General features: G+C 46.2%; 1 protein-coding gene across 3 annotated transcripts in view; it reads left to right on the forward strand.

Annotated features, from left to right (window-relative positions):
• Nucleotides 1-24,802, forward strand: part of LOC6601658 (LIM and SH3 domain protein Lasp) — a 27,417-nt gene continuing 2,615 nt past the window's right edge. Inside the window, exons 1-4 of one of the 3 annotated variants that reach the window (XM_026991725.1) lie at nt 1-670; nt 15,110-15,204; nt 23,875-24,007; nt 24,128-24,263. In XM_026991725.1, the coding sequence (XP_026847526.1) occupies nt 602-670; nt 15,110-15,204; nt 23,875-24,007; nt 24,128-24,263 (433 nt within the window). In that variant the 5' untranslated portion in view covers nt 1-601. The remainder of the gene's footprint in view (nt 671-15,109; nt 15,205-23,874; nt 24,008-24,127; nt 24,264-24,802) is intronic. The other 2 variants (XM_026991723.1, XM_026991724.1) reach the window with 2 other exon arrangements.

The raw sequence follows: 24,802 nt of genomic DNA on the forward strand, positions 1-24,802 counted from the left end.
ATTGCCGCCCAATTTTTTTTCCGAACGGTCGACCTCGCGGACAGGCGTGAATTTTCCGGTGAATACAAGCAGAAAACAGAAGACACAAGTGCGTCTCTGCGCGCGTCGCTTACCTGCAGCGCAGTCTCAACAGCCGTGGAAACAAACAGCAAAAAGTTGATAAACGCAGAAGCCGTGTGATTTAGGTGTCAAAAAGTTAGTTACAAAGGAAACCAGTTGTGGGAGACATTAGAGATTTGTGACTAGTGTCAGAGCTACGAAAATTTCAGTTTCGATTAATCAGATTTGAGCCTTAAGCCACAACACGAATATTTTTTGTAATTTTTTTTGTTTCATATCCCCTGTAATCGGCGTTGCCGTCGTTGCTACGAGCACCTACCGCCTAGATCGTAATGCAAAATTGAGGGGAAGTTGAGTGGAAGAAACGTGAAAGAGAGCTGTGCAAAATTTCAGAGTTTTCCAGCGGTCCTGTGGCCCCATAGTTCGGTGTAAATAAAAGTGCTTATACATACACACAGCCCCGCAAATCGGTTGCTGGATCGTCGAAAGAAAGAGAAGAGAGGCAGTAGGAGAAGAAGAAGAAGCAGAGCGAGGATTGAAGATGAATAAAACCTGTGCCCGTTGCCAGAAGGTGGTGTACCCCATCGAGGAGCTCAAGTGTCTGGATAAGGTGAGTTTTGTGTTTTGTTCAGTTATTTTCAGTTTTTTAAAGGAAAAATGCATATGTTTCCATTCTATGTTTTTTCCACTATTCCGATGCTGTTGCTCCTTTTGTTTTATGCCGCTGCTTCTTCGCACTTGTTAAGGTGCGGCGAGCGTTAGAGCGAGACGGCTATCTAGCACATGGCGAGCTGGATCTGATCTCTCTGTGCTCTCTCTCTCTCTCGCTCTCTACCCCCCATTGATCATGCGTGCCTTTTGCTCTGTTTTCGGTTTATTATCCTATGAATTCGTAAAAAAAAAAGCTGTTGGTTTGCCTTTCGCTTCTTGGAAATAACGGCACAGCATTCGTGTGCGTGTGTGCTGCTGTCTGTGTGTGTGTGTGGGTGAAGCAACAAATTTATTCGCCAACTCAGGAAATTGAAATTTGCTGCTTCCGCTAGCAGAATTATGCTCTCCCTCTCTCTGGCGCCCTGTTTTGTGATCTTTCTGTTGATTTTCTGCTTCTGCTGCTGCGGCTGCGGCTGCTTGGTCGAAAAAGAGCAACAAAAGCAAATCCGTTGACCGACCTTGAGCGCATATTTTTGAGCGAGTCTTGGGACCAGTTTTGTTTTTTCTTCTACTGCGTTCTCACTCACACTCGAACATGAGGGGGCTTGCTTTCTTTCCCGTCGTACCGCTTATTGGTTTATGCTTAATTCCAGTTTATTTTTATTGAACTGTTGTTTGTATTTCTCTTGAACCACCATCACCCCACCGCCCCGACTCTTCTTCAACATTTCTCGCCCTTGGCTTGTCGGCTGTCGCTGTTCCATGTTTTGTTTAAATTTCGACTCTGCCGCTGATAACGCCGCAACCAGACACAAACATTTACAGAGCACAACCGCAGCGCCGTCTTCCCCCTTTTTTCGAATCCATCTTCAGATTCCAATTGGCATTCCGCCGCCTAGTTCTTGTTGCAATCAGCCGCTGGAACGTGTCAATCTTGAAACTAGCCCCCTCCCGCTCTAACATCCTAATTGTGGGAAAGACACATCTTGTAGAGGGTATGGATGTCTCGATCTACAGGTTTGCTACTGTCTTACCTTTTACTTACATACCTTGAGTCTTTGCGCTACTCTCTGGCTAGAGGCTGGATCTTTACAGCTGCTGCTTGCTCGCTCTCTCCTACCTACATATGTATATACATACATATGTATGTATGTATGAGAGGTACCTCTCCAGCAGATTCTTGTCTTCCTCCCCTTCCCACACGCAGCAGCTTCTAATTATAGACAATGGAGTAATAGAGAAGACGAAATGAAGTCAGTTATAAAATATTTATGCTATTCTGTCTCCGTCTGGTGCGTATGTACTTACGGGTGTGTGTGCGTGTGTTTTGGCTAATGGAAATGTTGAAACCTGTAAATACACAAAACAGCAGACAGGCCGACGGAGGAGATAGTGGGAAAAAGATTGGAAGTAAGTGTAAGAGATAGTGGGATTGGGTTTGGGAGGGGGAGTGGAAGTGGGAGGGGGATAGCTAGACGTGTTTACCTTTACATGAAATTGCATTAGTTTTCTTCTTCTTTTGCAAGACGTTGCGTGTCTTGTTAGGGTGTGTCATGTGCACCCCGATTGCAAAATATTAACGTATGTACACGAGCTCTACTCGTATTTCATAATAATACGTAAAGAAAACGTTGAGCAATAGAAAAGAATAACAAAACGATTGTTTAGCGGGGGAAGGGCAATCAAAGCTTAATTATCATGTGACTTGCTTGCTGTGGGATATTTTTTTTAGCTTTGAATATTAGTCAGAAATCATTAGCTCATCTAAGGCTGGTTTTTATTCAATAATATTAGTATTAAGGCTATTATTTCGAATTATATTCTTTTTTCAAATGAATCACGCTAAACAAAAAAATACGACAAAATTATATTATCGTTATACGGTAGAATCCCCCTAATGCTAGAGAATAGAAAGGGGAAGGGAGAGCGGTGCTGTTTCCATTAGGATTTGCTTTGGTTCCTGTTTCCACTGCTATCTGCACGTGACACATCCTGATATAGAAATCGATACGCCTGACAGCAATAAACGGGCATTTTATACCAATTATCGTATCTCTGGTATCTCTGTCTTCTTTCTACACACACACACATAGACGTACACACAGACGATGTGGCACGCGAATGCATTTGAAAGAAATGGCTTTTTGAAATGTCCCGTTAAAGTTTTGCGGCTCTGTGCCGCCGCATCGCTGCCGGCGCTTTGTTAATCGATTTTTGATACCGAAAAATTAAAAAAAAAAAAAAATAAAATGAAAAGTAGAAAAAGAAGCAGAAGCAAAAGCAGTAAGAGAGAAGTCAACTTGTTCCGTTTGTAGCTGTCGCTGTGGCCTGTCGCTTCTGTTGCCAATTTCATTTATCTCTGAGTTTTATTTGTGTGTTCCTTCCTGTTCCTGTTCCTTTTCCTGTTCCTTGTCGTCTGTTGTTCTTGTTGCTGATGTTGCGGCCTATACCCTATAATCGTAAGGGGGGAGAGCCTGTGGTTCAGGACTGTCCCCTTTGACATAGATTATAGGCTCGTTCATAAGCGAGATCTGCCTAAATTAAAGGGTATCCCTATATAGATACTCGACCAATCATAGCACTCGTCTTTGTTGTTGCATTTGAGTTTTATTTTGCACGAAATTTGTGGAGTTCAGTTTGACTTTTGCTTTGGGCTGGCTGGCTGGCTTTGTTTGGGTTTCCAGCCACACTTCGAGGATGAGTGGCGTAGGGCAGGGGGGCAGTAAGGAAAGTAAATGACCTCTTTGTTGCTTTTGTTGCTGCTGTTGTCACGTTGTCATGGGCATCCGCCGTGGGGTGGGCAGGGGGATCGGTTAAGAGAGAGAGAGAGAGAGAGAGACACATAGGAACGTGCCAGTTTTTTGGCCAGCTTTTTCTGGCCAATTTCGTTGAGCACGAGTCGCCGTAGTCATCGTTGGCGACAGGCAGCAGGCAGCGGCAGAGATGCAGAGAGAGATGAGAGGCAGCGAAGCATCAAACATAAAAGCCGTCCGCCATTTGACTTGGTTTTCCACTTAACGAGAAGGGGGGGTCGCGGCCCCCTTCCGTCCGTCCGTCCATCCGTCCTGTCATGGCACACATTTTGCCACCAAAATGGGCAGCACTAATGCTAGAGCGGGCAGGCATTGCCCTCTATTGCTATTGCCCTCTTAGTGGTATTAATTTTTGCATCCTTTCGAGTGACAAATGACTACAGCAACAAACTTTAAAGAGAGAGAGTGAGAGTGAGAGAGGGCGCTACTGTGAGGCAGGGAAACCTCTCTAGAGGTATATTGCGGTACCAGGTGAAGCAGTGCCGCCCTGCTTGCTCCAAGAGTGGCCCACCTTTTCTTCTTAATATACCTTTCTGTGGCGCATCTTCTGGGGGGAAGGAGAACAAGTATAGGGCAGACGAAATAGAAGAACGACAATAACTTTATGTGTATTTATTTATTTGCATACTCGTATATTTTCTCTTCACTCTTGACTGAGCGCAAGCAAGAAATGGAGGGACAAGGAGAGGGAGACAGTCCGAGCCTGAGCCTCTTCACCCCACTCACTCTGTTGAAGAGACAACATCAAAACTAAAGTTCACTTTTGCATGACAATCAATTTTTCACTCTGCTGCTGTCGGGGGCATGGGCTTTGTGCAGTCGGAACGGGGTAACGGGGGGAGAACTGACGTGAGGAATATGCGAGTGGAAGGAGAGAGGGTGCATCAAGTGAGGCATGAAAATAAAAGTGGTCAAGAAGCAACAGCAGCAGCAGCAGCGGCGGCGGCAGCGACAGTGGAACGAGTGACAGATGGGAAGGGGAGAGAATCATGTTTTGACTTATCGCTGTCTTTGCATCTCCTTATCGTCATTTCCTTTGCTTTCCTGGGTAGAGAGGGTACTCCGTACTCCTCTCTCACTCTGAGAGAGTACCCACTTCATTGTCTTTTTTTGTGTGAGAACTTTTGTGGCCTGCGGGCCTCGACGATTATGCAATTGTCTGGGACGACCGTCGCTCCTACCCTCTCCCTTGACTCACTTTCATTTTACTTTAATCTCCCTCTGCCCTCCGCCCTCCGCCCGCTCCCCGCTCCACTCACTTTCGTTGCAGTCTAATCTGCCGTTAGTTTTCTCTCTTTTTTTCTGCTCCCATTTCCACTCATTGACATAATGTTCCAATTAGACGTTTGGCTTTCATGAGCTTCTTGGCTTGCCAATTGGGAAGATGACAGCAAATCAAAGGCAGAGCCAGAGCCGAAGCCGAAGCCAAAGCCAAAGAAAGAGAGAGACAGAATTTGGTCTGCTTCAAGATTTCGCTTTTTTTTTGTACCAAAAATAAAATCAGACTCAACTTTTGTTCAATTCTGAAAGTGGATTGTAAGTTGTTGTTGGGAAACTTTAAAAAGAGCTTCTGGCTGTGGCTGTGGCTGTGGCTCTGCCTGTGGCTGTGGCTGTGCTTTCCCTCCAATTAAACGTTTCCTATTGTTGGTTTTTTCTTCTTTTTGTGTATTGTATAATTAATTTTGATGCTTAAATTTTGACTAATGACCGAAAGAGGGAGACGGAACACAATGATTGAAGAGCGAGCTCTCTTTTTGGGGTTAGCTGCTGTTTTTTCTTCTTCTTCTACGTCTTCCTTTGCTCTGCCACTCTCTGTCCCTCTCTGATGGCTTCCTGTCGCATCTTTAATTGTGTGTGTTTGCCGTCGGGAATTACAATTCCATTTATGTAAATGCGTATTTTCTTGTAATTTGTTGTGCTCTCCTTCCACCCCGTCTTTTGTCTCCACCTCTTCCTTTGTCACTTGTGATCACAAGAGTGGGAAGAACGGACGATCCAAGCGACAGCGACGCACTTACTTGACTCTCTCTTGACCTCTTTCCAGATCAGAGAGCACTCCAAAAGAGAGGGGAGCCAGTGCCGGTGCCTCCTCAAAAAATTGCTTTGTTTAAATTCAATTGATCTTTATTAACTCTTCAGAGCGCGGGGGAAGGGGGGAGGAGGATCACTCAACGACTCGTGTAATGTCCGCAGAGGGGAAACAACTTGAACTCGCTCACGCTTGCGCTCGCGCTCTCTTCTATTTTTCGTTCTCTTCTCGTAGAGAGTCTTGTGATTTAACGTGGCAGCCGGCCGCCAGGGAAGGAAGTCGGAGATGGAAGGGTGTTTATGATTTCGGTGCAGCGGCAATGTTATTTTTATTGGAACCATTTGCATGGCATGACTTTTCGTCATCAGCCAATTGATCCCTGCATGGGGTTGCAGTGGGGCCGGGCAGGGCGGGAGGGGGAATGGATGGGTGGGGATATGCGTGTGGCTATGTTTAGCTCTTTTATTGCATCTGTCTTTTTCTATGGATCGTGAGGGGGGGAAGGGAGTCGGAGAAGTTCAAGTGGTTGCTTGACTCTTGTGCTGCTGCCTTGCACTTGAGGTCCCCCCCCCTCTCGATACATCTCTCCTTTTTTTTGTACTTCCTCCCCTCTTCTCTTTTGCTCTAGTTGTCACTTAAATAGCGCTTCCTCTTGCAGCGAAATCTCTTCTATTATTCAGTTTTGCTCTACATTTAACCTCAAGCCGCATTCGGTTGCTCTCTGTGCTCCACATCCAAAAGTTTCGCTTGTTCTCATTGTGTGCTCTGCCTCCGCTTCGCCCTCCCCTCTCACTGCGCTCCTTCTCTGTCCTAATTAATAATTAAATGGCAAGCTTTATTCCAATATTAAGTTGTCTGATTGGATTGGACAACTTTTAACCACTTTGCTAATCTTTCGGGCAAAATTCAAATAGGTTCCTTCGAAAGGAGGTGGCAAAGAGGGCAAGGGACAATCTCTCTCTGTGTGTGTGCTTCCAGGGACAACATGTGACAATCCAATTCGAAGTTTGAACAGAGATAGAGGCCACGAGAGGCAATGCAAATGTGTGAAGTTTTGACGTTTATAAATTAAACAAAACAGAATGTTGAAACGTCAGCAGAATATACAGAGATACAGAGAGAAGAGGAGCACAGAAAAGCAGAGCCAGCGACCAGCGGACCAGCCACCAGCGGCATTTGGTATTGACTTTGCTAATTGAGTGAAGCGAAGAGCAAATGTGCGATGGTGTGTGTGGAGGGCGAGAGGGGCAAACCAGGTTTCCGTATCTTGTGGCCGTGCTCTCCTGCACTCACGCTCTCTTGAGCGATCCCCCAACAATAGTTTTGAAACACAAATCACTCTCCAATTCGCCTTTTCCCCCCCTCATCTAAGACTCTTTGAGCGACTTCTTCTATGGAACTGTGAGAGGAACAGCATATGGCATTCGTTAGACTTTTGATCCGCCTTTACAGATGGAGTATGCATCCATCCATCCATATATCAATATGCCTCTGCTGCGGATGAAACAAGTTGGTAATTCCCTATTTGAGTAGCGCTAGCGAGAAGAGCAAACAGACATCATTTGATTGCAAATGCAGGAGGAAGGGGCTGCCATCGAGTCTGTGAGAGTGCATTAGAGTGGGGAGGGCGAGGAGTGATTTCCTTTCTATGTCTGTCTCACTCCCCCCACGTGAAATCAAAACCCACTTGCATTTGGCAGCTGCTGCTGTCGCTTCTTCCTCTGCACACAGCACTGCTTCGTCCCATGAAACTGCTTCTTCCCATGAAACTGCTTCTGCGGCTGCTTCTTCCCCGTACACCCCTTGCCCACATATCCATTGCTTCTGCCTCTGAAATGGCTTCTTCTTTCACTCCCACTCCCACTTTTGCCTACTAATGACGCTGACTGCGATATTTGGAAGTTGTAAATGATGAGGGTAGGCGGGGCACACACACACACATGCACACACATACGCTTGATAGGGGAGCACAGCTGATGAGGCGGAAGTGAAAGCGACCAAGCAGAATTAAACTGCTTCTTCTCGCTCTTAAGCTTAAGCTTTCATGCCAAAGCTTCCCCACACCGCCATCGCCACTGCTCCTCTTCTCTCTCTTTCTCGTCTTTTGTTTTGTTTTTTTGGCATAAAGTTCAAGTTTTTGGTCAATTTAACACGCTCTGAATGTGGCTTTGGATCTGCGCCTTTCCACGCTCTGCTTGCCACACGAATCTCTGCTGTATTTAACACAAATATCTACTGACTGTCTATAAGGTCAAGGTGGGACACGCACGCACACATATGCACATAAAATAAATATAAATATAAATGGAAATGGGAATGTTTTAAAATGCCAATTGTCATTTCACTGGACGGTGGAATGAATGTGCAGTAAACGGTAAAGCAGAGTTCAGTAAGCAGTTCACTTGGTGACTCATGCAGTTGATCTCTCACTCTCTCTCTCTCTCTGTCGCTTATTCTTGTCTGTCGCACATTTGCAATGCCAGACGACTGGCTCTCCATCGGTCTCTGTCTCTATCTCTGTCTCGCTTTCACAGCTGATTGATCTGTCGCTCTGTCCCATTTGCACCGCCTTATATGGTGGCCTCCACACACACATGACATAATTGTCATTATCAACAACAATAGCAATAACAACTGTACTTTTGACGAGCGTTGAGCAAATGCCTGAAAATGGTTTTAATTGTTGGCTTTCCATGAGCAGACCCAGACCCCGTTTTGCCGTTTAAAGACCAAATTTGGTCAAAGTCTCTAATTGAATGTTTATCTAACATTTTGTTCGAATAAGTGTGTGAGTGCGAGTCGAGTGTTTGCTTATGCAATTCCCTCGCTCTTGCGGCTCTTCATGTTTTCCCATTTTCACACGCTGGCTGGTAAATGCGGGAAACGGAAGGGAGGGGAGGTGCAGTAGATCTTTCCATTGATGGGGGATCCGATTCGATCCGATCCGATCCGATCTGTCCATTTCATTCAATTGAGTTGATTTTCGGGGGTTTTTCTTCGGGAGGGAGGAGGGGTGCCTCTTTGGGAGGGTGTCATAAATTGAATTTTATAGCCAGACAAAGTTTTTGGCTCGACTTGGGGCCCGCCTTTGTCTTTCGAGTTTGAGTTTGAGTTTGTGGAATGAAAACTGGAACTTTTGCATGTGGATTTGTGCAATTATTATGCACATAACAACACTCACACACACACGGACAGACAACACCCAACATTCATCTACATCTCCATAGAAAGACTACAGACAGTCGCTCGTCATATGCATACAAGGCCTGGGCCTGAATCAAAAAAAAAGGGGGGGAAAAAAAAGTGACGCAATCCCATACAGGCAGCGGAGAGATTAACTGCAATTGGAGACACGGGAAACACTCGAAATAATGAACAGAAATCAGTGGGGGGATTGCTTATATGGCGGGTCCCCCCAAGGCGTTGCAATCTCATGGATTGGAAATCCATCGTTTTTGCCAGACATTCCTCAGATCTTGGAAAGAGTTCCTCAGAGTTCCGTTCCCACTAAGAGTTCTCAAGTAAATCTCACTTTTTATTTCTCTGAAGAATTTCTAAAGTTTATTTAGTAGCGAGATAAAAGATAAGGCCATTCGAGAATGCGAAATTATTTATTATATCATTTATGATGAAGGCTAGGATGGGTTGGGTATGGCGAAAAAAAAAAAAAAGAAAAAAACATTCCTAGCATCTGAAGTCATTCCTCGAGATAAAGGTCTCTTCGTATTGTGTGCTGTGGTGGTTCCCAAGTAGAAAAATCTCCATGAAATGAAAACATATGTATCATGTTCGCCTTCAACCTCATTCCACAGTCCACACACACTCTACACTCCACAGTCCACCCCTCGCTCTGTCACACCACTCTAGCGGTAAATGAGATCCAAACAAAAGCAAAAATTGATTAGAATCGCATGGCTTTTTTGATGGTTATTATTGTTCTCTCTCCCCTCCCCCTCCCCACCACATATTTGCACGTACTGACGCGCACTCGAATCGTATCTGAGAAAATAACCAAATAATTTGTTTGTTTATTAATTTTGTGTTTTGTTTGTTGCCCAGAGATGGGTAGAGGTGTGCGGGTGGAGCAGCGTCTCAATTTGCTTAAGATTCGCTTTTTTTGTGGCTGCTTGATTAGAGAGCGAGATGCAGAGCGGATGATTCACTTAACAGCAATGCTGCTGGTGTGCGTATGTGTGCAAAGTGGAAGGAGGGAGTGGGAATTGTTGTTTTTAGTCAATGGAAATGGCGACAACTTCGTTTGTGCTTTGCTCCTACTGCTCTCTCTTCCTGCTGTTCTCTTTCCACTGCTTTCTTTGCGTGGTAGCTGTTGCTGCTCTCGCTCTCTCTCTGTCTTCCTACTGATTTGATTGCCACTTTTTGTGCACTGCTTGTTCTTCCTACTGCTTTACCATATACAGCTTCGCTTCTGCCCACTGTTTTGACTGGCACTGCTCTCCCTCTCCCCTTTGACCATTACCATGGCTGCTACTTCGTTCTCTACTCTTCTCTCTTTAACTGTGTCTTCTGGCTGTTTTCATTAGTCGCTCTATTGATGCCATGGCTACGCATAAAAAGAGAAAGAGGTGGAAAACAACAGGGAGAACGACTTTAAATCATGATTAATCTCGCATGTAAAGTTGTAGAGAGGAGATTCCACTGCTTGCCTAACCCCTTTCGCCGGCTACTGCTTCCACTTCATTCGGTTGATGTGGTTCATAACGGTACCAGCTATACATAACAGCATTTTAAATGTTGTTCTCCCCCCTCCTCCTCAGCGCCATCGAACGTCAAAGTTTAATTTGTGCTTAAAGAAAAGTGGGAATTCGGACAATGGACCCATTCCTCTGCCTCCTCTGCCTCTCTCCCCCTCTCCCTCTTTAGTGTGCCGCTGAATGGCCATAGAATTCTTGTCTTTTCTTTTGTCTCCCTCTCTTGACCAAACAATAAAAGAACAACAACTGGTACGCCGGGAGAGTACCCAACAATGCGAATCCTGGACTTGCAGTTTGCTCTCGTGTCTCGTGTCGTGTTTGCCATTTTTCCATTTGAAATGTTTATTGTCTAAAAAGTTTGGACAATTCGCTTTAGGAATACCCCTTTTACTCGCGGGTATACTCGATTTGAGAGGAGCCAGAGCCTGATCAGTGGAGGAGGAAAATCATCGGAAATATGATATTTAGTGGATTATGTATTTCTGGAAAGGGCTTTGCTTTTTTTTTACCTATAGGGTATTTTTCAGCTGTCATTCTTCTCTTGTTCTCGCTCCCTGGAACAATCGATTGGAAAAACTATTCAGTAGACAAGACAAAAAATAGAGTAGCCTTCAATTGCACTTCAAATGCCACAAAACGTTTAAAGGGAAAAGGCACAAGGATTTATTGCCTATAAATGGTGTTGAAAAGGTTCTTGGAAATCGTAAAACAACAAAACAAGAAAACCCTTTAGGAAAATCCCTCTCCTCGGAGTGGAAAATCTCCATCTCCACTTAAAGGTGCAGATACTTCCTGCCTCCACCCCCCCTTCTGCAGGGAAAGCCCTTCCGAAAGGTAGTAGTGCCTTTTTCTATGCCAAAAAGTAGTTTCCATTTATCACCAAAAGTTCATCGGCTTCCAACAACAACAAATGAAATCTTTGCTCCCATTTGGAGGTGTTTTTTTTTTGTTTTTTTCTTTCGGTTTTGCTCCAGTTCCCTGTTTCCTATGCAAATTAAAGAAATCACTTTGACACTTGAAGAGTCTACGTTTTTTTTTTATTTTATTTGGACTTTTATAAATAGGTTTTTTTTCTTTGTTACCAATTTTTGTGGTTTTTTCTGTCGTTCCTTTTGTTCGTGTGCCTCTTGTTGTCGTTGTTGTTGTTGCTGCTCATTGCCCTCATTTGTCATTCGGTTTGCTTTTTCCCCCCTCCCCTACCGCAAACCCTCCCTCCCTCCCAAAAGGTAGTAATCCGAGCGTCGTCAATCCGGGACCCCCCCCCTTTGGGCCATTGTCTTTGACCATTCCGTCGTGGCTCATGCCAATTGTTTTTATCATTGTCGTCCGCCGTCCGTCGTCCGCCGTTGAAAGCGTGCAAATTCGAATGCAAATTTAACACCTCCTCGTCGTCGTGGCTGACAAAAAAAAAAAAAAACACAAAAAATACAACGAAAAACACAACAACAATAGCCCCAAAAGAGGCAACAATAACAATTGCAACAGCAATCCAACAACAGAAATACAACACCCAAAAGGGGACGAGTAGCGAAGAATTTGTTACCCCCTTTTGGGACAACAGGAAACCGATGAAGGAAGGCAGGAGGACAGACTGTTTCTCTTGCAGATTACTTCCTTGGGAGATTCTTCCCTCCTAGGAAGATTCTTCCTTCCTTGTGAGATTCGCCTTTTCTTGGGAGATTCCTTGTGAGATTCTTCCCCCCTGTGCAGATTCCTTCTTCCTTGGGAGATTCTTCCCTTCTTGGGAGATTCTTTTTCTTCTGAGATTTTCCTTTAGAATATACTTTTTGGTGGAAATTATTCCATTAGAAGAATCTTCTAGCGGGAAATATTCCGTCAGAAGTGGTTTAAGAATCATCCTTCCTCTCTTGGGGAATTCTTTCTTCCTTATAGCGTGCCAGCCAAACCCTGTAGATGCCATCGGAAGACTTATCTAGGAGGAAGACTTATCGTAGGAGACTTATCTTTCAGCAGATGCTTCCATTCCTCCTCCATTCCTCCTCCACTCCTTCTGCATTCCTTCTCCATTCCTCCCCCATTCCTCCTCCATTCCTCCTCCATTCCTCCTTCCTCGTTGCATCAAAATCATCATACCCTGCTGCCAGTGCAACGAAAACGGGGTATTCCAAGAGTAAAAAAAAAACACAAAACATTTAACTTGTGTGAAAATTGAGCCGCAAATTGAAAATCAAGACGAGAAGCACAAAAATGTTGGGGCACAAAAAGTGGGTTAAAGCGAGCATTGAATGCATCGGAGGGAGACGGGGAGACAGAGAGAGAGAGGGAGAGAGGGAGAGGGATAGAGATGGAGATAATACCCTGTAACGACTAGAGGGTGCGCCGAAGGGGGGGAGCGAGTGACCAACAGCCAAAGCGATTACCTCACTGCACCCATGCACACACACACATGCACACACACACATGCACACCCCTACAAATGGAAACGATAATGTCATCCATCTGTATCTGTATCTGTGGAAGGGGCGCAGGGAGGGGGGCCTGTGACTGTGACTGCATTTTGTTGCGTTGTGAAAGTGAAAATGAAATTGAAATTTTCATGTGGTCAAGCACCCAGCAGCAGCAGCACTAAAACGAGAGAGAAAGGGGCGACAATGCCATGGGGTATACCCTTTGGAAAGTGATCGTTTCTATGGGATATATAGGTAGGTTTACCTGGTTTCTGTTAGCGATCTGTATGAATGATTAGCGGGATCCATATAGGATCATAATTCGATCTTTCGCTATGATAGTGAATATTCTTAGAAGATTCCTCCACTTGGAGGTGATTTGTTTCACAGATTCCCTTCCTTCTTTCTTCAGCGATGATTTCTTTGATATATTTCTTCTACGTGGATTGTGCCTTGAAGATATTATTCCCTTGAGGAGATTGCTTATCCAATTTATATTAAAAATGCAGGGAAATTGTTCAGATTTCTGTTGCAAAATAGTGCTGGAACGGAGGTGGACTTTTCACCTTCAAAAATGCCCCTCTTAAGGGGATTCCTTTTATTTCTTTCTTTCGAAATTGTGTCCTCGTTGATTCCTTAGGCGTTTGTGTCTTCAGTCCTTTTCCTTTTCGTTTCGGAGATGCTTTGAGGATGCTTCTTATTCGAATTCTTTGCATTTGAAGATTATTTCTTGGGTGGTTCCATCTGCAAAAGACACTCAAAAATAGAAACGACTGCACTCTCTCTGCAGCAGGGTATGCCTTTCTCTCCCTCGCTCATTCTCTCTGTGGAATTCCCAACGGTAGTTGCCTCATATTTAACCCCTGTTACGCATGCGCCGAGCCCCTGAGCTGCTGAGCTGCTGAGCCCCTGAGCTGGAGCCCAAATCTGGAAAAGAAAAGAAAAATCTGATGATTTATTTGTGGGGCTCCTCGACGTTTGGCGGAGTGGAGGTCAAAAGATTGTTTCGCTTTCAGCTTTCTGTCTGTCGGCAGGGGGCTGGAGGGGGGGGGGGGGGGGGTCTCTTGCCCCTGGGTGTGGAATGTGGAATGTGGTATGTGGCGGCCAGCTTTTGCTTACTATCAAAATAACAATTAACTATCACATGGGGTTTTTTTTTCTTGTATTTTTTTTTTGTTTGTGGTCCACACTTTTAATTGTGGCTTAAACTGGTTTGCTGCCGTTTTTTTTTTTTTGCGACAGCTTCCAGACAGAGAGCCGCGCGTTGAAAGCCAATTAGGAAATATATCTTTCTCTCTGTGGCTGCCACTGCCTCTCTCCCTCTCCCTCTCTCTAATCCGCAGACAAGTTAATCGTTTGTTGACCTCCCATCCCCCCCCCTTCCCATCTAGGAGCCAATGCGGTTTTCGAGAGTGTTTTCTTTGGCAGAAATTTGCATAACGCGTTGCACAGGCAGCAGTTGCCGCATGCCACATGCCACACACTACATTCAGGCCAAGAACTCCATCAGAATTATCCCTCTCTCTCTCTCTCTCTCTCGCTCTCGCTCTCTCTTTGTGTGTGTGCCAGTTGTGGGGCTCTGTGGCAAGTTCCTTGGAGATTCATCTGCCAAGAAGTCACCACAAATCATGCAACATACGACTGCGCTTATCTGAACAGTTATCTCAATGGAACGGTACTACTGTCTGAGACTTGGGTGGATGGGTAGATGGGTGGGGGGTACTACCGTCTCGGATGTCTGCCATGGAAAGTACTATCTGCTGCTGGTTAGCCTTTTACTGGCTGTTTCACACCTTGATCTATGCCTTATCCAGGGTCTATACACCATCCAAACATCTGTTTATGTAAGGCTTCCGTTTATCTCCACTCTACTGAAGGTTGCAGCCATAACTACGGGCTTATCTGTCTTTTATCTAGAAGCCCTGATCGTAGCTGAACTTGATTTTGGCCAAACTCTGCTCGAAGATGCTCCTTCAAGGGTGTCTCCTGGGGCAGAGGGCGTTTGCTGGCCCTGATCATTTTAGATCTCTGGAAAAAACGTTTCCCCAGATGAAAGTCTAGAGACTTTTCTGTATGGTTTCACTCACTCTTTTGGTAGTTTTTCTATTCTTCTTCCTTCTCCTCTCATTTCGTTTCGTTTTTTGCCAATTAAATTTTTGGAAAAATATACAATTCGAGTGGAGTTTTGTTCTTCTCGAGCTTCTGGCGCTTCTTGTGCTTCAGAGTTGGCTTTAAGTTTGCGCCAATTTGGGCTAACAAGCAGCAAAACGGCAGAGACGGCAGGGGAGACGGCAGGGGAGATGGGCGGAGGGCCCAAAGCCAAAGCGAAAGACTAATAATAATATTGCATTGCATTCTCAACAGTTTCTCTTCTTCTGTTGTGCTTTTCTTCTCTCTTTCATTCCATTTCATTTCATTTCTTTCTTTTCCTTTCAGACATGGCACAAAACGTGTTTCAGATGCACAGAATGCGGCATGACGCTCAATATGAAAACCTACAAGGGCTACAACAAGATGCCCTACTGCGAGGCGTAAGTACAGCACAGAAACGACCCCCAAATCCCGTGAAAACAGGGGCCCCCCTGGCAGCACTGCCCCCAAATCAACACCACGCCCCACCAACACACCGTTGGGGCAATCACGTCCTCCAGCCCCCGAGGGTCTGCTTATCGCCCGGGAATGTGTCACAAGGCATGGGGTTAGGGGGTTGGGGGGTTGCGGGGAGTGGCCTTGATTTACTGTACCTCCTTCATGCCTTTCTGCCTTTCTACCCCCCAATCTTCATTAGTGTCGTTTATCTAATCGCTAAAGAGAGAGAGGAGGAGGAGGCGGAGGAGGTGCGAGGGCTGTTGGGGGAGCTATAGAGGTGGCTACAGATAAGGTACCGACTGAATTCGCTGGAAAATTGCGAGGTCCAACTCTCCTTCCTCGCTGCACTTGGCAGGCGGGGGGCAGACGGGGGGCAGGCGCCTCCTTCAGCAGATGTTCACCCACAGTCGGAGAGGGAGAACTGTGTGTGGGAGTGACGGTGATTGGAATGCGGAAATGCAGCTGTTGAGATTAGAATCTAGAGAGAGACAAAGAGGGAAAGAGGGAGACCGCTTGCCTGGATTTTGGAACGTGTGCCTCGACAAAAACCTTGCCGATTCCATTCAAATGTACTTTGGAATGTGTTTCGGAATGTAATCGAATCATCGCATCCTTCCACTTGCAGGAACCGCTTAAGGACGGTCTTGGGGTCAACCATCCATCCTAAAGATCTGTGCTATTCCTCTCTTATAGAGCATAATGAACTAGTTCCGCTCTTTCATAAAATACAGAGAACTAGTTGTTGAGTGGACTTCCCCGCCCTCAGTCGCTGAGTTTTCACACGCGAACAGCAGGGGCTTTCCCGTGACACACAGAAGGCGGATTTTCCTGAAGGAGTGTTTTCCTTGCTTCCTCCTGATGCCCCTCCTGGTTCCCCTCCTGGTGCTCCTCCTGGTGCTCCTCCTGGTGCTCCTCCTCCTGCTCCCCTTCCTCCTGCTGCTGCTGCACTTTTCAAATCGCGATTCCTGCCCCGCTGGGAATGTGTGCCACATGGGGAGTGTTCTGGCTTGCCCCCTGCTCCTCGGTCATGTTTATTGTTGCCACACACACACAACCGACTCACGTGCTGTCCTGGACACAGCGACGGGGGCAAGTGTTTTGCTTTGTATTCGGACAAAACTTTGACTCTGGACTCCTTTTCCTCTCTGCTTTTTTTTGCTGCAGTGCGTGGCAGTTGCTGCTGCATTTGTTGGCCTTGAGCCAAAGGCCCGAGGGGGGCTAAGGGGGGAGAATGACGACCAGAAATTGGTTGTATCCTCCTGGGAGAGAGGTCCTGCCACCGATCGCTGCCAGTCCTCCTCGTGCTGCTGCTGCTGCTACTCTAATGCAGATTTATTGTGGATGCCACCGCTGCGGGAATAAAAATTCCATGCGGATTGAGTTATGCGTCCGTTAGCTCCATTGCGCCGCAGTGTGTGCCCCCGCCCCAGCGCCCCACTCTGTGTTTGTGCAACATTTCAGTGATGTCATCGCCTGCTGCATAAATTCTGCAATGTGGCAGGCAGGCTGGCTGGCAGGCAGGAAAAGCTTGTGGCCGCTTTGGCGGTAGCGCCCCATTTTCCGTTTGGCACTTTCACTGCATTTCCTCGAACCGCTTTGCACCTTCTATCAACCGAATGTTGTCTCTGGTGCATGCCCCACAGAGGCCCCCTCCCTCTCCCTCTGCCCCACAGAGCCGCTTCTTCGCTGCTCCCCGATTACGTGACGCCACGTACACACACCACTCCGCCGTCTGTCCGTCTTTCTTCCTGTCTTTCTGTCTTCGACTTGCCTCTTTTTAACCGCTCTTCTGGCCCCCGTCTGTCCCTCTTCTGGCCCTCTTCTATCCCTCTTCTGTCCCTCTTCTTTCCCTCTACTTTTCCTCGTATCTTTGGTCTAGATTTTCCCTGGAACCGAACCGAACCTGCAGCCCAACTTGGAGTTGCATTTCGGTTTGCATTTTATAATTGCTCGAGAAGTTTCTTCTTCGGTTCTTCCCGCTTCTTAAGAGATTCCAATTTCCAAGCAAAGTTTTCATACTTTTCCATACGTCTCATGGGGTCAAAGGGGTTCACAGGGGGGGAGGGGCACCGGGCCGGGCTGGTCCGTTCCCTTTGGGGATAACACGATGGCCATAAATTATGAACTCTATTCGCAGGATACGAGTAAATGAGGGAAACATGCAATTAAACTTTGGGCCACACACACACTCGTACCTTGCCCCTTGCCCTCTGCCCCTGCCCCCTGCCTCTGCCCCCACAGAAGTGCCAGCAGAGGCTACTGTGATTGGTAATTGGATTGAAGATGGATGGAAGACAGAAGACAGAGAACTGTGGACAGTGGACAGCAGGAAAATGGAATGGGAAGTGCCCGAGGAATAATAGAATGCAAAGGAAAGCCAGTGGCTGGCGCGAGGGAACAGGAAAGCCTCCTCTTGGATGGATAGAGGCGGGAATAGTGCTCGAAAATGTGTGAATATTTTTTGTTTGATACATTTCGAGCGTGGAAGAAAAAGATTAAATCCTATGAGTGGCGACTTTTTGCCATGAACTTTCCTTGGAAAATTCTAACTGAATCTCCTCTGGAGCCATCCTCTGGAGCCTTCCCCTGGAGCCTTCCTCTGGAGCCTTCCTCTGGAGCCTTCCTCTGGAGCCTTCCTCTGGAGCCTTCCTCTAAGGCCTTCCTCTGGGGTCTCCCTTTAGAGCCTTCCTTTAGAACCTTCCTTTAGAACCTTCCTCTAGAATCTTCCGTTTTTCCCGTAAAATCTCTGAGACAGTTCTTTGATCTGATAGATCCCATGAAAGATCGCACGGACAGACAATTTCCCTTCAAAGTTTCTCCAAAAGTGTACTTCAGAATCTTTCTGTATTCCTCTATCCACAATTCTCCTTCAAACTCCAATTTTGTTAGAGAAAGATCTTCGTAAAGATCTCTGAATAAAATATAAAAGTACTACCAATCAATGAATATTGAAAATTCCATCAAATAAATCATAAATCTCTTGAGACTACAGATTGGATCGTATTCCCTCCTAATTCCTATTCCTAAACCATAAGTATATGAATGCTCAAGAAAATGCCAAAAACACCATCATTTTCTTGGCATAGAAAATCCTTCAAGAACTCAAAAAATCCAAAGAAAGGCTTTGCCCATTTTCTGGCAATTGCAAAGCAACTTTGAACTTTGAACATTAAACATGTGATGGAACCGAAAATTCGTTGTCGTTTTCCAACAAACTAAACTTTCTCTATGCCCCAATTGCATCTTGAAGCCACAGTCCGAGAGTCGCAGAGTAGCAGAGTCTCGGGGGCTCCGGAGTCTGGGAGTCTCGGAGTCTCGTCTCTCTCAAGCCTAAGCCTTTTGTCAGTGTTTTGTTTGTGTTGCCACTTGAAGAGGGGGCACGGACGGGGCAGGAAAGGACATGCCCGGACATGCCAGGAACTGCACAGAGACACACACACAGAGGCACACACACACTCGCAGATGTGGCATTCATTCGGTACAATATATTACATTACATTACCTTCGAAAGGGGCGTAGGGGGGAGGGCAGGCCACGGCTGAGAGGCCACCTCCACGTTTTAGTTGTGGAATTGAACTAGAAAATAACGAGTGACGGAGGGAGGGAGGGAGGGGAGGATGAGAGCGGAAGAGACACAGATGTTTACAATGTCCTCTTTTTCCGGGCCTTTCATTGGGGGAAAAAAAAATGCAGGAATAAGAACATGAACTCTTTTTTTCGAATGATGGGTGGAATCCTACATATATCATTGGCATTTATTTATTAACATAAAAACCCAGTGAACCATGGTCAGGCCACACCCACCACCCCACCCCCCATCATCATGATGCTAGGGTTGCCCCCACCCCCTTCCCCCTGTGCCACATTCCTTGTCTTCTCTGCTGTTCATTCATTTCATTTTTTTTTTTGTTACTTTCGTTTTGAAATGCGGCTTAAAAGAGCCACCAAACAATGGTGTTACGGGGTCTATATATATATATATGTATGTGGGGATATGTGTATTATATAGGGTATTACCTATATATTCGCTTGATTACTTAAGCCTCTCCCTCTCCCTCGCGCTCCCCCTCGCGCTCCCCCTCGCCCCCTCCCTCTCTCCCTTTTCAATTACCCAAAAAACCGAAACCGAAACAGAAACAGGGCTTTGTCTTTTGTTAAATTTTTTGTGTTTTTTTTTGTTTTTTGTTGGTTTTTTTTTTATGCAAAAATAAAACGAAATTTGTAGAGTGTCGTCGTCGCTTCCGAAATATTGAAATGTGAGATGTGGGAGTGGTCCGGTCCGACGGGTCGTGCCTCCTCTTTTTTCTCTTTCTTTAAAAGCTTTAAACATGCCCCCCCCCCTCTCCCCACTCCCCCCCGCACACTCCAACTTTTGTATTCACTTTGATTGAGTCTCCTGCAACGGATTATGAATACAGAATGAATGAACCCGACGATGATGAGGTTTTATGGATGCCTTGTTGATGGGCCAATGCCAAAAACACAAAACGAGGGCGGGTGGAGAGGGGGAGAGGGGGAGGGGGCTCGTGGAGCACTGGATAATCGCATTGGGGAATGGACATGCATTTAATTTTCAATTTTGAACGCTTTTCGCGTAAATTATGTGTGAAATGATTTCTCTTTTAGTTATGCAATGAGATTCGTGAATGGGAATTAAGGCAAGGGGGGGGATGCAAGGGGCGGGGGGGTGGAAAAACATTCTCCACTCATTGCAAAGGAGTTTTGTTCTCTCGCGCGTCATGCAGCAGCTCCCCTCGTTCATTGAAATGAATTATAACGGCATTCCCTCAACTTTCTTGGCCAGAAACGTAGAGTAATCCAGGAGACCCTTCGTTCCCCTCTTTGGTGGGAAATCTCTTATCATTATCCCTCCTCCGCTCCTCCCTCCTCCGCTCCTCCCTCCCTCCCGCCCTGCTGCAGTTTAGATGTTGATCCCTTGCACAAGAACAATGACAACAAAAGACTGTCATGGATGGATGGATGGGGGAGTCGGGGACGGGGGAGGGGAATGATAACTGGTGTGGTAACTGGACACCAATCGGGATTGTGTTCCACATGCAACAAAAAACAACAACAAATAAAAAATAAACTAAAAACTGAAAACTGAAAACTAGAAAACCAGAAAAAATATGTTGACATCCAATGAATGTCCAAACAGTTTTCATTCCCCACAAGAGGCGTAAACGGGGCGGGGCGTTGGGTCTGGGTTTCCGTTTGGATGGATGGATGGATGGATGGATGGATGTTGTTCACGGTGTGGTCTGCAACCGCACCACATGATGTAGTCTGTCCAGCGATTGCTTGATGATGGGGGTTTGGGGGGAGGCAGGAATCCAGGTCTGGTCTCTCCTTCAAACATCAACAGCAATTTGCGTTGGGAAATCATTAACAGGCCGGGCGGTAGATGCAAATGGAAATGCTACAGATTGCGAATAGATTGGACTACGGAATACCCTCGAGAGGAGGGTCTAGTGTGGTGCCCCCTAGTGGCCCCCTAGTATATAATGTCCTTCTTCGAGGAGAGGGTATTCATGGGGGACTGAGAGATGGGAAGACATTGTAGACAGGGATTTTCTTCCAAGAACAGAGCACCGTATTTATGTCCTTAAATGCGTGTCCGCTGGAAGGAGATGATGGAGAATATACAAACACTGTTGTTGTTGCTGTTGCACATGTTGTTGTTGCTCTCGTTGCTTCTCTTTCGTTTCTCTTGTTCTTTTTGTTGCTGTGTCCATTGTTTGTGTATTGTTTACAAATAAATTAAACTTCTTTTGATAATAAAAAAAAAGGGGAGCAGCAAAAACAATTGCATCACACACATGGACACGCCTCTGCTGTGTCTGTGGCATGCATGCATGTTGCACCACGATGTGCCCGCGTTGTTGCAGCAACAGCAGCAGCAGCTGGTTGATCTATTGGGAACGTGCTGAGACATCCGCTGCTCTGTTGCTGCTGCTGCTGTCCGCCAATGTCGCCGGCGGGCGCTTAAGCATTGTTATGTCATCATTACCAGAGTTGCCACCAACAGCAGCAGCAGCAAGCAGCAGCAGAAATGTGTGCCACAAGCAGCAGCAACAACAACAACAACAACAGTGTGTGACCGGACCAAATGTGCAACGGCAATGCGGCGGACGCTGCACTCTGCGGTGGCTACTGCGTTTGGCTTTGTACTTGTTTAAGCCCCCACCCCACCACTCCCCTCACTCCACTCCACTTACCAATCCCCTACCACCTCTTTTTCTCCCTCCTTCTCTCGTTGTGGCTCTTCTTGGCACTATTAGAGGGTAGAGCAGGGGGTATCTGTGCCATGTGGGTACGTGCCAGGGTATCAAAGCTTCGACTATTCGAATCTTGTATGGTTGGTCTCTCTTTGGCTCCTCCCGGCCCCCTCCCTTTACCACTGCTGCTGCTGCTGCTGCTGCTGCTGCTGCTGCTGCTGCTCACACGCTTTGGTCACATTAAACGGCCTTGTACTACAATCCACTATCTATCACTGGTCACCTTTTGTGGTGCCATATGCGTGCCATACACGTATCTCTGTCTCTGTGTGTGTGTGTTTCAATGTAATGCCTACATTCCAATGCAATTTCAGCTTATTGTCTCGCCCCTGCCTTCTCCCCCCCTCCCCCCTCCTACTTATCAGCAGCACTTGACGGCGCTTAGAGCGGCGCCAGCTGTGGCGGCGATTAGAAGAGAGAGAGACGGAGAACTTTGGTAAAATAGCCATAAATATTATATAAAGCCAATTGACTTGCATGCAATTACGTTTACAGTGCGGCCTAGCGGGGGGGCATGGGGCATGGGGCATGGGGGTGTGCGTTCACACAGAAACAAACACTCTATAAAGGTTTATCAACCTCTCGGCTGGGGCTGTGTGTGTGTGTGTGTGGCTATCGTTCTGTTCAGTTATCAGTTCCGTTGATTGTGTACTTTTCTTTTTTTGTCTCTGCAGCAATCGATCGATCCATCGATCGATTAGACCACCGATGGGTTAAAGTACTCTCTGCATTCGCGCGCACAGTGGGGCCCTCGAAAAGAACAAAAAGAAAAACAAAAAGAAAAAGGGTCGGCTCGGCTCGGGTCTCGTATGAGTGGATGAATGGCCACTGCCTGCATGTTCGTGCATGTCGCTGCTTGCGTGGTGCGTACGTGTGTGTGTGTGTGTGTGTGTGTGTGTGTGTGCGTGTTTGTTTGTCCATTATGATTACTTTTGTATAACACATGCGAAATGCTGCCCCGTGCCCTTTGCTGCCGCTCTGCCGCTCTGCCACTCTGCCGCTGACAATAACAATAATTAAATTGATGTATTAGTCTGTGGGGCCAATGCTGTTGTATTCTGCGTGTGTGTGTGTGTGTTTGTGTGTGGCACGCATAAAATATCACAGCTTTTGTGCTTGTACGTTTTTTTTTCTCTCTCATCAATTTCGATTAAGATAACAGTAAAGCAAGTAAACAGTAAACACACAGTGTGAGCTAAAAGTTTATGAATTATGGTGCTATCTCTGTTTGTGTTTGTAGCATACTTTTGGGAACACTAGAATGTCCATAATTTAGTTGTAATTAAAGTGCAAGTTAATGCGTACTCGATTTCCCCTAACCCCTGGGCCGCCCTTGAGTTCACTCTCTTGGCTTTTTAGCTTTTAAGCCAGACAGCTCTTCTGCCAGGCACCGCTTCCATCGCCTCTCTCTCTCGTTCTATGCTGATCAAAAGAGAGCCACAAATGCTTTTACTTTAAGCTTATCTTCTCTCTCTCTCTTTGTGTCCCTTTTTACTGGCTCTCTTTGATTGGGCACTCCTCCTGCCTCTCCCTCTATTCGAACAAGCTTCTTCTGAGGCATAATATTAGCTTTTAAGCTTCTCTTCTGCCAGGCACCGGCTTCCATCGCATCTCTCGCTCTATGCTGATCAAAAAGCAAAAGCTCACAGGTAGCGCTTTCCTCTCTTCTGCTTGCTCTCGCTCTTGCAGCTGCTCTTTTTGTCCCTTTTTACTGGCTCTCCTCCCGCCTCTCCCTCTATTCGAATAAGCTTCTTCTGAGGCATAATATCTCTGCAGATCTTAGCTTACAGCAAAACCTCAAAACTATTCTGCGGTTTTGGTTGTTGTATTTTTTGATAAATTCCAATTAGCCACAGGGGAATCTCTGGCATGGGGACCGTTATTCGCCGGCGGGTGAAAGAAGTTCAGCATCAAGCCACACAAAAATTGTGGCTGTTGCTGTTTTAATTGATAAAAAAAAATGAACATCTCCGCTGTGGCAGCTGCTGCTGCTGCTGCTGCTGCAGGGGGGGAGCAGCGACTCTGCGCAGCGAGAGGTCAGAGGTTTTCACACGAATAAAACAGAAATCAGAGACTAGCGAACGGAGACCAGATGGATGGTCTCAAGCCCCGGAGCAGCGGACTGCAGGTCCCCACTCCCATGGCTCTGAAATCCGAGTGAATCTCCAGCTGCATAGAAAATTGTTCAGCGCATTGGGATGATTTCCCCCGGGGGCAGTATTCCGAACACATTTTATCTGTGTGGCATGCCACAACAGTACACAGTACCAGCCCACATCCCAGCCCACTTTATCATTCTCCTCCTTCTTTCTCCCTCTCCATTTCGGACGACAGGCATATACCCAAGGCCAAGGCAACGGCAATCGCTGATACGCCCGAACTGAAGCGCATTGCGGAGAATACGAAGATCCAATCGAATGTGAAATACCATGCGGACTTTGAGAAGGCCAAAGGCAAATTTACACAGGTACCTCGCCCCCACATCCAGAGTATGAGAGGTTTTAACTGTACTAATTGTTGCCCTGTCTCCCCCCATCTCCCATCTCCCATACCCATTCCCATTCCCATTCCCATGAACCTCTGACAGGTGGCCGATGACCCGGAAACGCTGAGAATCAAACAGAACACGAAGCACATATCGAATGTGGCATATCACGGGGATCTGGAGAAGAAGGCTGCGATGGAACGGCAACGCGGCTCGGCTGAGGTCTCCGATAGCAGCAGTAAGTACCGTTTCGTTCTTCTCTCTCTTCCTTCCTTTCCTTCCTTCCATCCATCATCTATCTATCTCTATATATACATACATATGTATATCTCATTCACACACTCCCAGTGTTCCTGTATCTGTATCTATCTACTAAATGCTTTATTCTTTGTGCCTGCTCGCTCGCTCACTCGTGTGCAATAATAATTGTTTGTTAGCTTAAGTTTTTCTCTTGGAATTAATTTATGTTTGGAATTCAATTGATTTAATGTGTTTATAATTGTCAATTGACGTCATCTGCATGCACAAGCAATCGCCAGTTTGCACTGAGACATAACTAATGGTTAAATAGCAATATAATAGAGCGTTACAGTGGTTCAAAAGTGTTAAAGAAAAGGAACAGTGTTCCGGTGAGAATCGATGGAAAAGTGTCTTGAAATCCTACAGATCCGTGGTGCATGAGTTTTCCAACACTAGTGTTATTTTCAGTGTTACAAAATGATCCAAATTATTGAAACTTATTCCTGGTGTTCGATAAAAATGCATTGATTATTATGC

This window comes from Drosophila persimilis, unplaced genomic scaffold (assembly GCF_003286085.1).
Source record: "Drosophila persimilis strain 14011-0111.01,24,50 unplaced genomic scaffold, DperRS2 tig00000686-arrow-arrow-pilon, whole genome shotgun sequence".
In the NCBI taxonomy this organism is placed as follows: Eukaryota; Metazoa; Arthropoda; class Insecta; order Diptera; family Drosophilidae; genus Drosophila; species Drosophila persimilis.